At 35.9% G+C, this 16,725-nt stretch overlaps 1 protein-coding gene across 2 annotated transcripts in view; it reads right to left on the bottom strand.

The window, feature by feature from the left end:
• TTC27 (tetratricopeptide repeat domain 27) overlaps nucleotides 1-16,725 on the bottom strand; it is a 142,867-nt gene that overhangs the window by 17,158 nt on the left and 108,984 nt on the right. For both annotated transcript variants that reach the window (XM_019741708.2, XM_074331880.1), the window contains 3 exons: nucleotides 15,066-15,164; nucleotides 12,401-12,453; nucleotides 7,899-8,064 (listed from right to left, as the gene is read on the bottom strand). In XM_019741708.2, the coding sequence (XP_019597267.2) occupies nucleotides 7,899-8,064; nucleotides 12,401-12,453; nucleotides 15,066-15,164 (318 nt within the window). The remainder of the gene's footprint in view (nucleotides 1-7,898; nucleotides 8,065-12,400; nucleotides 12,454-15,065; nucleotides 15,165-16,725) is intronic.

Genomic DNA, 16,725 nt, shown 5'->3' with positions numbered 1-16,725 from the left:
CGGGAGCTGGAAGAGGCAAGGAAGGACTCTTCCCTGGAGCCTTCCACAGCAATGGCCTAGACAATACCCTGATTTCGGACTTCTGGCCTCCAGACTGAATGGAGAGAGGAAATTTCCATTGTTTGAAGATACCAGTTTGTGATCATTTGTTATAGCAGCCCCAGGAAACTAAGTAGAAAGACCAAAACTACATCGAAAACACTGAAATAAACTCTCCCCAAGGCACTTGCCTGGCTTCTACTAATGGTCTTCCAGCTTCAGTTCAGGAAGCACTGAATGAATGGCTGTTACATCACAGCCTGGGCCTACTAAGGATGGTGACCTCCAGCACCCCACACACTGGTCAGAAGTGATTCATTCCTCATGTGTAGACGTTTTGAATATCAAATCTCTTGATCTTTTCCTTAATGGAGTATGGCTTTGTGTCATGATTAAAAATGTTTTCTCCACTCCCAAGCTTATAAAAATATTTACCATACTTTCATGGTTTTACTTTTTCACTAGTGATGACAATGACGATGATAGCAGCTACATTTTAATAGCACTAATTATGTGCCAGGTACTATTCCACGCCCTTTACATACATTATCTCATGTAATCCTCACAACAATCCTGTGAGGCAGGTAGTATTATCATCCCCATTTCATGAAACTAAAGCACAAAGTGGTTAAGGTAACTTGCCCCAGGTCATACAACTCGTGATTGGCAGAGGTGGGCTGTCTAAGCCTAGAATCTATGCTCTTACCTACAACGGAATCCTGCTTCTCAAGGCATTTCAATTTGAGTATTTCATCCATTTGCATTTATTTAGTTTAAGGAGTAAAGCAGAGCTTCAGTTTTTGGTCCCAAATGCTTGGCCAACTATTCCAATACATATTGAAGATCCTTTTCTTGTCCCACAAATTTAAAATGCCATCTTTATCATGTACTAAATTCTCATACCTACTTGAGTCTGTTTCTGAATCCTTTATTCTGTCGCATTTCATTTCTAGCAGATGTTAACTCTTTATATAATAAGGATATTATTATATTTTTATCTTCCTATGTGTTACAAATATTTTTGTCACATATTTTTTTAATGAAGTCATAAAAATTCCTTTAAGCGTTCTTTTCTTGTTTCAAAGTTCAGGAAATTTGGTACATATCCACTTCTATTTCTAATTATTCTATAGGATGAAAAAATATTTAGCATATATTTAGTCCATTTGGAATTCATTTGGTGAATCATAAAATAATCTAAGTATGTTTTTTGAGCCTGGATGCTTGGAGGGATTTCATTTTCATCAGTAGAAACAGCCCTGCAGTCCTTCACACCAATGCCATGCCACTGATTCCACAAATGACGTCTAATCCCTAACCTGCCCCTCGAATTCATTTCAGTGACATGGAACCTGCTTCATTCTCTATCCTCAGCCTACATCTCACCTCCATCATGGACCGTGCTTGGGGGCTGCAGCAAGCAGAGAATGACGGCGTGGAACCACCACTAGCCCCTGAAGACAACTGAAGTTTTCTCACATGAAGGAGCAGTAGTTCTAATGTAAATGCTGAAGAATCTCCCCAAAGAGAGAAGTACAGCTATCCTCTCCCCGCAACACAGACCTTGAAGTCTCACCAAAATCTTGGCTGAAAGCACAAGGCGTTGACCCTTTGAATGCTGGAGGTCTCCAAACCAGGAGAGAATAGGATTGCCCTACGTCCCGTTACAAAAATTTCCCAGAGGGCTCCAGGCCAAGAATGAAGCCATTTCCGCCTCCCCGGCTTGGCTAACACCCTGCTCTACTTGGATTCTCCAAAGGACTTGCTGTTTCCTGTTCTGATAACCCTGACCCTTGGCTTCCCCGAACCTCGTTGATCGGTGAGGTAGGCAGTTTAGCATTTTCTTTTTCACTTCTTCAGAAAAAAAAAAAGTGCTAAGAGTATGGAAAAGGAATACAAAGGCTTTAGGGTAAATAGGCCAAACTCCAGACTTTAAGTCTTGGCTTTCCTACTTCCTAGCTGTGAAACATCGGCCTTTTTAGTTCATCTTGCTGAGCCTCAGATACTTCAGCAGTAAACAGAAATACTTCCTACTTTACAGAGATGTAACCTGGATAAAACACACCCATCCCCTCCCCTCTTTTCTTTCAGGGAACACTGAGCCACCATTTGTTCCAGATTCCCAGTTTGGGTGGAGAGCTGCCCCACTGCACATCAACACCACCTGCCTCCTTCCCCCAAGAAAACCCCAAAGAGAAATCCACGCAGAGAACAACATCAACATAAAAGAATATATAGCAAAATTGAACTGTGGTGACAAAAATCAGAAAGTAGCTGCCTGGTTGAGTGGGGAAGGGTGGTGGTTCGATTGACTGGAAAGGGGCACAAGAGAACGTTCTGTGTAGATGAAAATGTTCCATCTATTCTGCGAAGTGGTTATATAAGAATATGCAATGGTCAAAACACTTCAAACTTACACTTAAACCTGTGCATTTTATAATGTGTAAGCTATACACCAATTTGGGACCTAAACCTTTAATAGCTATAGCTCACATGCACAGTAATATGATGGGGAAATGTGCTTTTTAACACGTATCTTCCCACAGACTTCCAGTCAACACAAAGAAGAAAACAGGCAAGCCGAAATGTGATTACTGCCTTCGATTCCTACCAGCTATATGACTGGTCAAGTTACATAAACTTCCTGGGTCTTACAGTCATCTAGTGTAAAATGGGGACTATTCAGTATTCCTCGTCAAATACTGTATGCCCTGTAAAGGGTTATCCATGCTAAGTTCTAGGAACATAGTAAGTACTCACTATATGTTAATCCCCTTCCTCTTCTGTTTATAAACGGCAAATGTGGTATAATAATGCAACATTTTAATTCTTTTCCCAAAATGCTTTTCCAAAATGCCAAGTTATCAAAGAAGGAAGGTATTGGAAGTGGCCAAGTGAAGTGTGTGCATTTTTGATAACTGTGTACTTCTGGTGACTGTACAATGTGAAATACTATTTTTTATCAAGTTTTATAAGAACACAGAATTTTTGTTACTTTTTTTAAAAGCTATGTTGTTAACACACAGGCTACTTCGTTGTTGTTTTGGGGGGAAGGACATATATTACTAACAAAATGTCTCCAAAGCTGGATTGACGTGGGGGAAAACACCCTTCCCTTCTAGTTTTGAGAACTTCTTCTTGGTTCCTGGGAGGAGGGATCCCTTGATGTTGACACACATCAGCCACCTTGGCACAAACTCTTTGTGGTGTGGAAAACCTAAAATTTGTTTTTATGTTCTTTTCTCCTTATACATAGACTTGATTTTCTTAAACCCAGGGAACTATTAGGACCTGACCCCAAAAACTTGGTTACCAGTATGTAAGGCAAGGTGGACTTTCTAGTGTCACCACTGAGATGGCATCCCTCAAAAGAGCAGCAGTTCCTTTTTTAGATTGTGGATCTACAGATTGACAATTCTGCCATTTTCATTTCACTTCCTGAAAGTTAGGGTCAGCTTGTAAAACGTTGTTAAACAACATGCTGAATGTGAAATGTCAACCCTCACTCTAAACTTTCCCTGTTTAGAGCATCAGATGAAGATTTCATTGGGTTTCATGATGGATTTCTGATTTTCGTAGTCCATTGAAGAAGGGAGTTTGAAAGTTGTTGCATACTGTTAATAACTGTCTGCCCATGTCCTGCCTGAAATACCATAGCTGTTTATGAAAAGTATCTTTAATAAACCTGGATACAGTTTGGCTTGGAAAAAAAAAAAAGAAATGAAAAAAATCAACATTAGAATTTACCATAAAGAAAGAAGCATGAATATATTCAAGGATTTGTCTACAAGGATATTCATGGCATTAATCACAATAGTAGAAACCTGGAAAATTGAACAGGGACTAATTCTGAAGGAATATGAAAATTACTTTTATGGTACATTAATAAAAGTATGTATAATCCACACATGAATATAAATATGTACTATTATAGAAAATCATCCCTGAGTTATAGGAATCTATGCATTCATCAAAATTAAGACAGAGAGAAAAGACAGGAAACGAACAAGGTAGTATATCCACTCATTTTCCTATTACAAATAGTGAAAAGAAAAACAATAATTTGTAACTAATTTACCATGTCTGCATTAAAACGAGTGAATATGTACACACACAAACATACACAGACCAGAAAAAATTAAAATGACAATAATCACATCTGTAAAGTAGAAAAAATAAATAAATAAAGAATTTTAAAGCGAACTAAAATAGAATGGGGTCAGATAGCGTCAAACATAAGGATATCAGAGTTTTTTGGAAAGACACCTGTTGCCGAACTTATAGAGTCAAATTAAGTTCATTTTTTTTAGCCAAGATAAAAATATTCCAGACAATCTATCAATTGTCTCAGTCCACAGCGACTACTTGTAATAAAGCATGATGACAAACAGAAGTATGCAATGAAGCTAAATATGATTCAGCCCATCACTAGCCATCAAGACTTTCTTCCAATGATGATTTAACCACTACGGAGCGATTCTACCACACCTGCCAGAGACTAAGCATTGCCATCATCATTCTATGACACATCTAAAGAGAGCTATTAAGAGGACCTCGAATAAACTGAAAATTATCTTATTGTGGCTCTTTCTCCATCTGAATACAGGGAAGTTCTCTATTATAAAGGTGGTAATTTGACCTGAGCAAGTCTCTGGTTATCTAGTCATTAAGTTCTCAGTACTATTTGCCCAAAACCAAATATAAGGACATTAAGCTAATAGCCATAATATCGGACATTTTCACAGCACATCATGTTTCCCAGAGTGCTTTCTTTCTAAGCACTATTTCTCATAACAGGAACAGTTCTTGCTGCTTCTTTCAGGGACTGCAGGAGGATGTCTCAAGATTCCAAATGCCACACTTGATTGTTTCTAAAAATACTAAAGTTGAAAAAATGAAAAAAACTATAAAATAAAAATGTTAACTTTTATAGAAACTGTTAAACACATCAAAATATTCATGCTCAAATGAATATTGTTGTACTAAAGGTTTGTTTCATAGTCTGAATTTGAGGAACAAAGAAAGAATTAGAGGAAAAAAGAGATTAAATATTAGCTGGCTATGAAATGAAAATAAATCCTAATAATTTTCTCTAGGAAACAATTAAATTTTCACTTACGTTCAGAATGATTTAGGACTTTTTTTTTCTTTTTACAAAAATATGTTCAAAATGCATCTCTAAGAACTGAGGCTGGATAAATTGAAAAAAATGTAATTTTGTGCTATAGGCTCATTCTTTACATTCATTAAGCTTTGCTTCCTTTTCAGTCCATCATTAAAAACTAAAATATGTTGTTATGTGAAAATGAATTATATTAACTGAGAATTGCCCAGAATTCCTCAGAATAAAAATCATTATTTGAGTTCCTTTATTCTTTCTTAGACAAGGCTCCTAAAAGATTTCTAGGCATGTGTTCTTATAATTCCAATGTATTTGATTTGGTATACAACATGCCAAATCAACAACTGAAAGTTTTACCTTTAGAATCAACTAATTATACTCAGCTTATTTTTGCTGGAGTTATCTCCTTGGCACCTACCACTGTGACTACCAATATATTATTCTAAATGTCACCTCTCTCCCCATCCATGTACAGATACTCATATACAACAGTATTATTCTAAACATTTGCAAGAATTTTTTTCATCCTGAGAAAGAATGAGACACCTAAGCTGGGGGTTGTGGGGCAGTGGTAAGAACAAAGGAAAATCTTAAGTAAAATGCTCCAATCTATTTCCAGCTATTGTAATTGCAGGAGCTAGGAATGATCAAAGCTGAACCTATTTTATTAAAAATCATCATCTTCAGTAAAGCCACTATTTCATTTTGTCTTGCCTTTCTTCTGGAATACATACCTCTCAGATATGAGTTAGCAAGACAATTTGGCATACTTAATATACCATCCAAGTTATTAGGTTGATGCAAAAGTAATTGCGGTTTTTGCCATTAACCTTTTAAACCGCAATTACTTTTGCACCAACCTAATAACACTTAATATACCATCCGGGTTAACTAAAATTAGCAATACCCTGATGACTTTATAACTATGATGTAGAAGTAATAGCTTTTCAGAAATAATCTTTGAACAGTTATCATGTTTCATATCATTAATTTCCTTAAAACAAGGGTAGAATATACATACATACATTCTACAGCGAGACACAGCTTATGATAGTACAAATCTATCTCATGGAGCTGTGGTGAGAATTAATTGAGTTAATACATGTCCAGTGCTTAGAATAGTGTCTGGCACACAGCAAGCCCTCACTAAATGGTAGTCATTATTACTTTACCAAGCCCCACTCTGACTTGCTCTATGTGCCTTGGGAAGTAGAGGAGAGTAAATGAGAGATAAGATAGAAAAGTCCCCTCCCTTTGATAATTATGGACTATAACCCACAAAAGTCCATCTCTTATAGAAGGAGAGGGGCCTAGACCCAGTCACTGGGTTCCTTTCAAGTATAAGATGAAATTATATTACCAATCTAAATTATTTCCATTCTCCCTGAGATTTTAGTAGCAGGTTTCAGAATGCTTTCTTAGTAAAAAAGGGTCTTTTTTTAAAATTACAGATGAAGTAAATGAGAGATAAGCACTTTGGACTCCCTGCTCCATCCTCAGTGGTTCAGTAACATACTGAGATCTATTCACAGCCTCCTCAGTGCCCTAAGCCAAGGGGCTAAGTGTAGAAGAGAAAGTACCATCTCAATGGAGAATTCCAGCTCTGGGAACATGACAGGTGCTAGACTGCCAGAGGACTGTGCAAATAGATTTGCTAGGGCTCCTATGCTGTCTAGGATGTAAGAGTCTGCTATGCCTTCATTCACATTTTAATTGATCTTCATATTATATAATTCAAGTCCTTTCTTTCTATAATGGATGGTCAATGTATAATATTTAGAAAGGACAAAAAATATAAGAAAAAGAAAAATAATTGAAGGGGTCAACATAGCTCCAACAAGTAGGTATATGGTGTTAGTTGAAGATACAGATCTTTGAAGTGAATCTCCCAGAATCTGAGCCTTGAAGTAACCTGGCCAATTCTATGGCTGGATTTGCAAGATCACACAGGTCAAGGGCTGGGACTATATATAACACAGGGCCCTGATAAGGTAAATTTTGGAATAGCTGGAGAACAGATAATAAATCATAAGAGTAGTAAAAATTATCATATATTAGATGTTATTTGTTTTTTCAGAATTCCAAAGTCACCATTTTAAACAGCATATAGTGATAATTGCAAATAAAGTCTTACATTTTCATGCCCCCTGACTTTGTAACGTATAAGCTCTCGTACATGTCTTTGTACACTGTCCTCAACCACTGTTAAACCCACAAGGTCTTGTATGTTTAATTCTACTGAATGATAAACAGTGTGTTCATGTCTCTCATATTTTCTGAAAAGATATAGTATTTTTGGTACTGTGTTAGACTCAACCAAGAAGAAGACCATATCATTAAATAGTACAAAGAAAATGTTAGTCTTCATTTCTATGTTGTTCAAACAGTCTGAAAGAGTGCAGTACATGCTGTTCAATGAGTGAATAAGTGTGTATGGGATTTACTACAGCTATGAACATCATTCTATTTAGTTTCTGCAAGCTGACTGTACATATGTAAACCACCATATCAGATTTTTCTGAGTCACAGTAATATGCACAAACATATTTGATATTGGAATGACAGAATTAATATGTAACTAAGAATAATCAACTACAGGAAAAAAACTCTTTTTATATATTAACATGTGTTTAACAAAATTTTCCTGTGTATATCGTGAAGGAAACAATTTATATCATACAAGCAAGTATTAATACCAAATACAAACTGAAATAATAACACAATATGAATATCCTACCTGAACATCTTTGTATTTGTCTCGTAAGTCCAAGAGACGGTGATAAGCTTTAATGGCTTCTGAAAATTCCCCAACGTCAGTGCTAGTAAGAATGTAGTTTTCCCAGATCTGCCAGTGTTCATAGTTGCACTTGAGGGCTTCTTGTAAAGTTCTAAAAGCTTTTACTCTATTGAAGGTCAAATTTGAAAGAGAACAATAATGAATAAATAAACCATAGTGAAATGTATAAAATGTATAAAATCTGTCAGTCCTAATCATTCATGTTAATAAATAGAATTAGAGGCCCAAATCACCTCAAACCACATCAAATCTACCTACAAATTTTTTAAAAATTTAAAAGGAGCAGGAAATTACAAAACAAAAACAGGCAGAAATAAACCAAGAACAGGGAGATGTGAATGAAAACCAACAGGAAATTTTGGAATTGAAAGAGGCATTAAAACAAACAAACAAACAAACAAAAAAACCTCAACAGGTGACAAAACTACATTGCATACAGTCAAAGGAGAGAACTGCTGAACTGGAAGACAATAGTGAGAAATTCACACAGAATTTAGATTAAAAAATAAAAAAGTAATAAAGACACAGAGGACAGAATGAGAGGTAAGGCTCAAACATACATTTGATAGACATTCCAGAGTAAACAAATGCAGAAAATGGCAGGACACTATATTTAAAAAGATAATAGCTGAGCATTTTGCAGAACTGAACAAAGATCTAAATTCTTTGATCAAAAGTATATTTTACATACTGAGCATTATAAATAAAGATAAACCAACACCTAGACATACTGTGTGAAATTGCAGAACATAAAGACAATCCTACAACCTACAAAATAATGATAATTAGAGAACAGCAGATATTTCATTGGAAACAAAAGATGGTAGAAGACTACAGAATACCACGTTTAAAGTGCTGAGTGAAAATAACTGTCAGCCTAAAATTTTACAACCAGCTAAACTTACCACTCCAGAGTAAATGAAAAATCAAACATTTTCAGATATGCAAAGACTAAGAAAGTTTACCAATTACTGAAAGAACTACTATAGGATGCCCTCTTGCAAAAATAAAAGGGAATTCAAAGAGAAACGGAAGAATACAAGAAATGGCAATGGTGAGAACTTTAAATAATTATTGAGAACAAAAATGATTATGAGTTATCTGTATTTTTTTTTAATTAAAAATACATATTTAGACTGTAATTTCTTAAATAAGAAATAATAGTAAACAGACAGTTTTAAAAACATGTGCCTGGAAACTTAAAAATGTACTCTTAAAAGAAAAACTACAGTGGAGAGAAAAAGAAATTCATATTAGAAAGTATAAAATATTTAGGAATTAACCAAAGTACTATATATCACCATTTGTAGGATACGGCTGAAGCAGTATTTAGAGGGAAATTTATGATCTTATAGGCATTGATTATAAAATATAAAAGATGGAAAATAAGTAAAAGATTCAACTTAATTTGGTATAAGAAGAAAACCAAATAAATTTAAGAAAGAAGAAAAGAATAGGGTTAAGAGATAAAATATAATTAAAGAATTAAAATGATCAAGAAAACCAAAAGCTGGCTCTTTGAAAAAAAAAAAAAACTAATGAAACTAAATTCCACTCAGAATGAAAAAAATATGGCACAAATAAGATTAATAATTTTTAGTAAAATCGTAAGAGTGCACCATGAACAAATTATACAAAATGAGTTAGAGAAATAGAAAGTCAAACGAATCCATAAAAAGTAAAACAAGGCTAGGGAGTTTTACAGGCAAGGTGTACCAAACCATCACAGTATCTTGTCTTACACAACCCACTTCAGAAAATAAAGACTGTTTAAAACTTGTTATTGAGGAGGAAATCAACAGAACTTCATGTCACCTATTCTAAAAGTGGAACAGCTCAGGAAACAAAAAGATTCCTAATGCTTTACTCTGCTAGCTGGACAAAGACTACAGTTCCCTTATAGATCATAAATGTTTTATTGGACAATTATAGTCACCTTTTTCAAATGTATGCTATCAATCTCCCTTTCCAACAGTTACTTTGGATTTGCTTTTTAAAGACTACAAGGGCCACCTTCCCTTTCCTGCTGAGCCTCAGTGTTTACAGACCATTCCTCCTTGCTGACCTCAAGGCAAATTTTGGAGGGGATGACAGGGGTTCTTTTGGTCTTCCCAGGACCTTGCTCTCTCGCCCCCTTAAGCATTTGAAAAGAAGTGTGGCCCTGTTATCAGTAACTTTCCCCACAAGTCACTGAACATACAAATCATTTGTTCAATCTCTAATATATCTATGATATCGATCAAAATAACTTCCTTACCATTAGGTCCTTTCAGTCTTTCCATAACAGCCAATTCACTACAGTTTAGTTTTGTATTCTCTAAACAATTTACCTAAAGTTGTTATGGAATGTCCTGATTCATTTTCCCTTAGCCCACCATCCTTCACAGTTGAAAAAGAAAGTACCCTTACTCTACCACTTCTTCAAATTCAGCTATAACTTATTTCTATGGGACTTTTCTTCTTTTTTCCTTTTTCCACTCCACTCCCTGTGTCCACCTTCCACGTAACAGCACTACCTCCAGCAGCGATGAACCTCCAGTCCTCCCACCCACGTGGGATGTGGGGGTAAAGCTATGCTACTGGACACGGACTCCATAAGCAGCAATCCACACCAGAGGATTGTCTTTTTTCCTGTATGTCCTCCCATCCTCTAATCACAATTTCCTGGCCTCAAAATTTCTGCAATGAAGTTCTTTTTTGGTCAGGGGCTTCTTTATAAGGAACTTCAATTCAGAATTCACTTATTAAACCCACAATGGTAGTGATACTGCACTATGAAAGTTATACAGGAAAAGGACTAATTCACCTCTGACTTTACAACCCCACTTTTATACAAAAACCTATGCATGGGGCTGCAGGAAGACAAGAAAGTATCAAAAAGAAGCTGAGGAATGGTATGCAAGAACCCCCTATGAGAGAAAGCAGAATTCTCAGGATTACTGAGCTGGAAGACAAAGCAGAATATCAGGAGACTCACTACATACAAAGTTATCAGGGTTACCGGAAAAACCCACTGAGATCATTCTACAACTATCACAGGGATTTCCCGTGACCTTGCTTTCAATCAATAGGTTCTCTAGTGAGTTTCAACACAATCAGTTGCAATCAAGAACATAATATTATTTTCTGAAGAGAATGGTAGAATAAACAGTACTTTATTTATATAGTCATTCAAGAGCAGAGGAAGCATTTCATGATCTCAACAGAATGTAGATTGAATGATATCTTCAGAAATATCGTGTGTATCCACAAAGAAAAATTAAGTTTGAAAATAAGGCCAAATAAAAACGGAAATATATCCATCCTTCAATTCATTTATTAAAACTCTGGCAACAGCTATCCTTGTCTCTTCCCTTTCCTTCATTTTCTGTAGCCAGTCAATAAGCCCAGTTGGATGTACCCTTTATAAACTGGCATCTGTCCCTTCTTTTTCCAGTCTACTTATCTCCTGCCTGGATTGTTACAACAGCTGCCTTTTAACTGGTTTCTCAGCCCCCCAGTTTCCTCTCTAGTCTGTCTCGCACACTGCCACCAGATAAATCTTCCTTAAAAGCTTCTTTCTTCATGAAATTACCCCCACTGAGATCTCTGGCTTCCTATTGTCAACAGAATAGTCTCAACTTGTTAGTCAGATAATCGGAACACACTGCGATTTGATCTCAACCTACCTGTCCAACCTTATCTCTCACTATAGATTTCACTATAGTTTATAGCTGGACTCTTTTACTTCCTATCTCCTCAAGTGCTGTGTTCACTCCTGTCACTCTACATTTGGTCAAATTCCCCTTGTCTGAAAGGCTCTGTCCCTCTATCCATTCTTCAAATTTTCGCTTGAGTCCAACATTCTCTCAGAACCATTTCTGAACAAGGATCACAGACCTTCTCTCTTCTGAGATCCTCACGGGACTACATGAGTGTCTGGCACAGAATAAGGGTCCTACAAACATCACCTACTATTACTATAGCCCTCTGTATTTCTCACTTAATATTTACATATACTGCTTATATTACTAATCAACTTTTTAAATAATACGGCATAATATTTTATTTTTAAACCTATACGCCCTAAGACATTGTCTCCTGTATTTCTCAGTAATGTCTAGTACACAACAAGCAATCAATAAGAATCAGTTAGTTGAGTTGACCAACTAAAAGGCATACTTGCTTTCATCATGCAATGAAATTTAGGATGCAAAACTTCAGTAGCAAATAAAGATTTCAAATAATGTTTCTTATCTTATTACATATTAAATGTTTTCAAGCAATAAACTACATTTAGAACTCAAGTGGCCACATTACGTCATTCTAACTCAAAGATATGGGTGGGCAAAGGGATAAAGATAAAGAGTAAGATACAATGTTTCAGTGTTCAGTGGAGTTGAAGAAAATCTCATTCATTTATTTTGGAAGCCAAGTTCTTCCTCTTTGTCTGATGCACTTACTTTTGTTTTAATCGGATATAGGAAGTTGATAAATTGTTCCAAGCTTCAGCATTCTGAAACAACAGAGAACCTAGTTATAAACTATTCTCATTTAAGTAAAATAATTGCCACAACCAAAAATATAATTTCCTAGTCCAAGATGCGCTCTTATAATCACAATTTTCAATATGTTTAAAGGTGTATAAGAAAATTAAATAAATTAAACATAACTTTTATAATTTAGAATGAAAAAGGTCACAAAAATAGTTAACAAATAGATTTAATTATTAAAGTAGTAATTTGGAATTTAGTTACGATTTTATTTCCAAATTTAGGTTACAAAATAGTTGGACAGTTTACAACATAATTTACACAACATATAGATTTATTACAAATCCAAGACAATGGAGAGTTTTGTTTTTCCTATCTTAAAAGTCTTTGCTATTTTACCATCTTCCGCCATCATATTGAAGAACAAAGGAGTATGTGTTCTCCAGTGTTATTCCTAAGTATTTTATCAATCAAACATATTTCTTTATCTATTCCTCTATACAATGACAAAAATAAATTAAAGCTTTTATATAAATGTTGCTTCTAACAAGAAGGATATGAATTATGTTCTGCTTTTTATAAAATAAGAGTATATGGTTCTCAAGTTCCATACATACAATTTAAAAATTAAGTGGTAATGGAGCTCTGCTTGCAGACATAACACAGTTAGTACCAGATTAGCCTTATTGCCACAAAAAGCTATAAACTGGACAAAACTTAGAACACAACTGTTTTGAGGAAGTTGGGCAACAGGCAGCACAGGCCTGTGATCCCTGAGACAGAGTAAACAACTGGGGTGTCTAACAATCCACCTAGGCTTCTAGCTAGAGGCACTTTCAGGGCTGAAGCACAGAGAGGCAGAAACCAAACAAAGCACAGCAAGTCCTGCTGAGATGAAGAAGAGGAACTATGAGCTCAGGTGGCTGGAGTTTTCAGGGCATAATGCTCAGGAAGAGAGATCTATGCAGAGAATGAACTCCAGAAGTCAATAAGCATCTCCTTGAGTCCTTGGCTGAATACTAAGCTGTACTTGTGCAGGGCAAAACTTCCTGAGGCCAGACAGAGAACAACAACAGGGAGCTATAAGCTGAATGGAGATTCTGGAGGTCACACACAGTGCTAGCAGTTATTCAAGTTCCAACCAACCAGAGTGGAGAATTCTTATTGATCACACATGGCATTGAGTTCTGCTCCCAAAAGGTTATGCCTTAAGAGATGAGTGATTGCGACCCTAGAATAAGGACAACTACAGACCCGCCCTACCAAAGCTAACCAAATGCCAAAACAAAACTCTGTCTTCCAAGAGAAGACAACAAAACCTTCAACAACATAGCATGCATACACACACACACACACACACACACACACACACAAAGACAGATAATAAAAAGTATTGACAAAGATGTTGAGAAATTGGAAGCCTCACACATTACTGGTGGGAATCTAAAATGGTGCTTTAGAAAACAGTCTGGTAGTTTCTCAAAATTTTGAATATAGAGCTAACATATGACCCAGTAACTCTACTACTAGGTATATCCCCAAGAGAAACAGAAACATGTCCACACAAAAATGTGTAAATGAATGTTCATAGCAGCATAATTCTTAATAATCAAAAAGTGGAAACAGTCCAAATGACCATCTACTGAACAGATAAATAACATATGATATGCCCATACAATGGAATATTATTTGGCCACAAAAAGGAATGAAGTACTGATACATGTGACATGGATGAACCATAAAAACATTAATCTAAGTGAAAGAAGGCAGTCACAAAAGACCATATAGTGTATGATGCCATTTATATGAAATGTGCAGAACAGGCAAATCTATAGAGACAGAATGTACATTCTGGGGCTGGGGCTGGAGGTTAAGGGGTGGGGGGGTGGAATGTGTTTGACAGAAATGGGGAGTGACTGCTAAGAGGTTTTCTTTTATGATAATAAAAATGCTCTAAAATTGATTGTGGTGATAGCTGCACAATTTTGAATATATTGTAAATCACTGAATTGTACACATTAAATAAATAAACTATATGGTATGTGAATTATTTACCGTATCGGTAAAGCTGTTAAACATTAAAAGACTGTTAACATAAAGAACTTTCTAATAATGTAATTAGCATAGACAGCACACGTTAGTGAATGACAAAATATATGTGAAACTGTGAGGTATATTTCCGTGAAGTACGTTTTTAACTAAAAAACTGGTTCATCAAAATTATTTCCTAAATGAAACCATGAATAACTTGGCTATTATGAGAAGAAATTTATTTCTAGATTTATAAATCATATACCTTAAGGTATGACCTTCTGTCAGGTCCTCCAAAACAAAAGGAATTTTATTTTTTTAAACATGAAATAAAAAAATTGAATTCTTTTGCTTTCCATTTGCTCTCTACTTTAATTTTCTGATAAGAACACATAACGTGAGATCTACCCTCTACGAATTTTTAAGTGCAGACAGTATTGTTAACTTGAGGTACACTGTCGTACAGCAGATCTCTAGAACTTTCTCATCCTGCATCACTGGAACAGTGCGCCCATAGGAAGTGCTGTTCTCAACTACAGGACAATTCAAGTAACTGAGAAATATCAAAGAGCTGTAATAAGTAAAGAAGACCAGACCAACTCACATCGGGTTCTAGGGTGACACAACGCTGAAACGCCTTCGCTGAACCTCCATAGTCTTCCAAGGCCAGATAGGCACAGCCGAGAGAAAACCATACCCCAAGCTGCAAAGACCAAAAGTCAGTCATTCAAACACACAGAGACATTTATAGGATGTCATCTGAAAATTATTTAAGATACTATCAACAAACATTCTACTGTAAAGACTGCAGAGCTATACAATAAATACTTGCCTTACATTTTATAGTAGCTTAAATTTGCCTTACATTTTATATTAGCTTAAATTGAGGAAATTTAGCAAGGGGAATACATTTTTCCATATAATTTTCAAAGCTAATATGACACTGAAAGCTTGTGCAATATCATAGCACATCTTTTGCTAAACAAGACCACTCTGTGTTAACCAAACAACATCAATGCAATGGAGAGCTCTGTTTATAAGCCTTGATAATTATAAATGTGGGAATAATCTAACATTTTTACTGAGCATCAAAGTATCAGCAGACTCACAACTAATGAGTGTATCACAAACTTGAGAAGAAAAATGTCTGCTTTCATCTTCAAGTTAGACCACAAGTACTTCTGTAGTGTAACCAAGAGCCCAACTGCCCTATCACGTATCTGCTTAGGCATGCCTTAAAATAATTTATAAAAAGCAGGCTCCGAATCTGGATTACCAAATAGTCTTCAAAATGGAAAGCCTGACTTAAGTCAATAAGATTAGTAAACAGAGAGATTTAGAAAACAGGTAAATTAGGAAGTAGCTATTCAAAGTACAAAAGAATTCTTTACTTCACAGGGTTTCTTTAAAATTCAACAGCCTCTATCAAAAGAAAGATAAGCCTGATAAAAATTCAATGAAATTAGTCAGAAATGCAGCAATTACAGTCAAGTTTGTTTTCCTTTCAGATACAGTCAGCAGGGAGGGCCAGCAGGAGAATGAAGTAAACTTTGTTCCAGACACAGGCAGTGAGCTAGCAGGTAGATGGGGTTGAACACTTTAGGGGGACAAGGAAACGAGGTGCTCAGTTATCTGTCCACCGCCTTCCATAGAGGCTACTACTATCTGACATCCCTCCTCCCCCTGAAATTTAAAAGTTGTTCCATATGGCTAGTTGAAGCTGAAAGTTCTTTAAGCAGATAAAGATTTTTTTGCCAATAATTAGAGATAAGGCTTAGAAAGCAAACATCCTTGGGCAGTTTATAACACTTTGCCTCAAAATTCACAAGAGGCTATAAATAACTGCTATCAGGAGTTTATGGAGAACAGATTTTGTTACAGGGAAAGCTAATGGCTGAAAAGGTGGTGTTTGCGAGTTTGCTGGGAGGAAGGAGAAGCAGAGGTACCAGTAAAGTTAGAAAGTCAATTCCAGCAACTTAAAAATTAGCTCCTTACACTTTGCTTTTGTCTGGTTATAGAATCAAATGAAAAGAGCTCCAACGCACCAAACCACACTTACTAAAAAATATGATGGATATATCCTGAGAGGGCCTAAAGTCTGATGCTAACTGACAAAACCATAACACAAGCTCTCTAACTTCCAACCAAGTTGAAAGTTTCAAAATCTGTGTCTTATATTTCATCAGTTAGAAGGTGCACTTTTTTCCCAACATTTAACATCTCTGAAATAGATGCATCTAAATAACCAATAGCTTTGTCAGAGT

This window comes from Rhinolophus sinicus, linkage group LG05 (assembly GCF_036562045.2).
Source record: "Rhinolophus sinicus isolate RSC01 linkage group LG05, ASM3656204v1, whole genome shotgun sequence".
Taxonomy (NCBI): Eukaryota; Metazoa; Chordata; class Mammalia; order Chiroptera; family Rhinolophidae; genus Rhinolophus; species Rhinolophus sinicus.
This window is presented reverse-complemented; position numbering and strand designations above follow the sequence as displayed.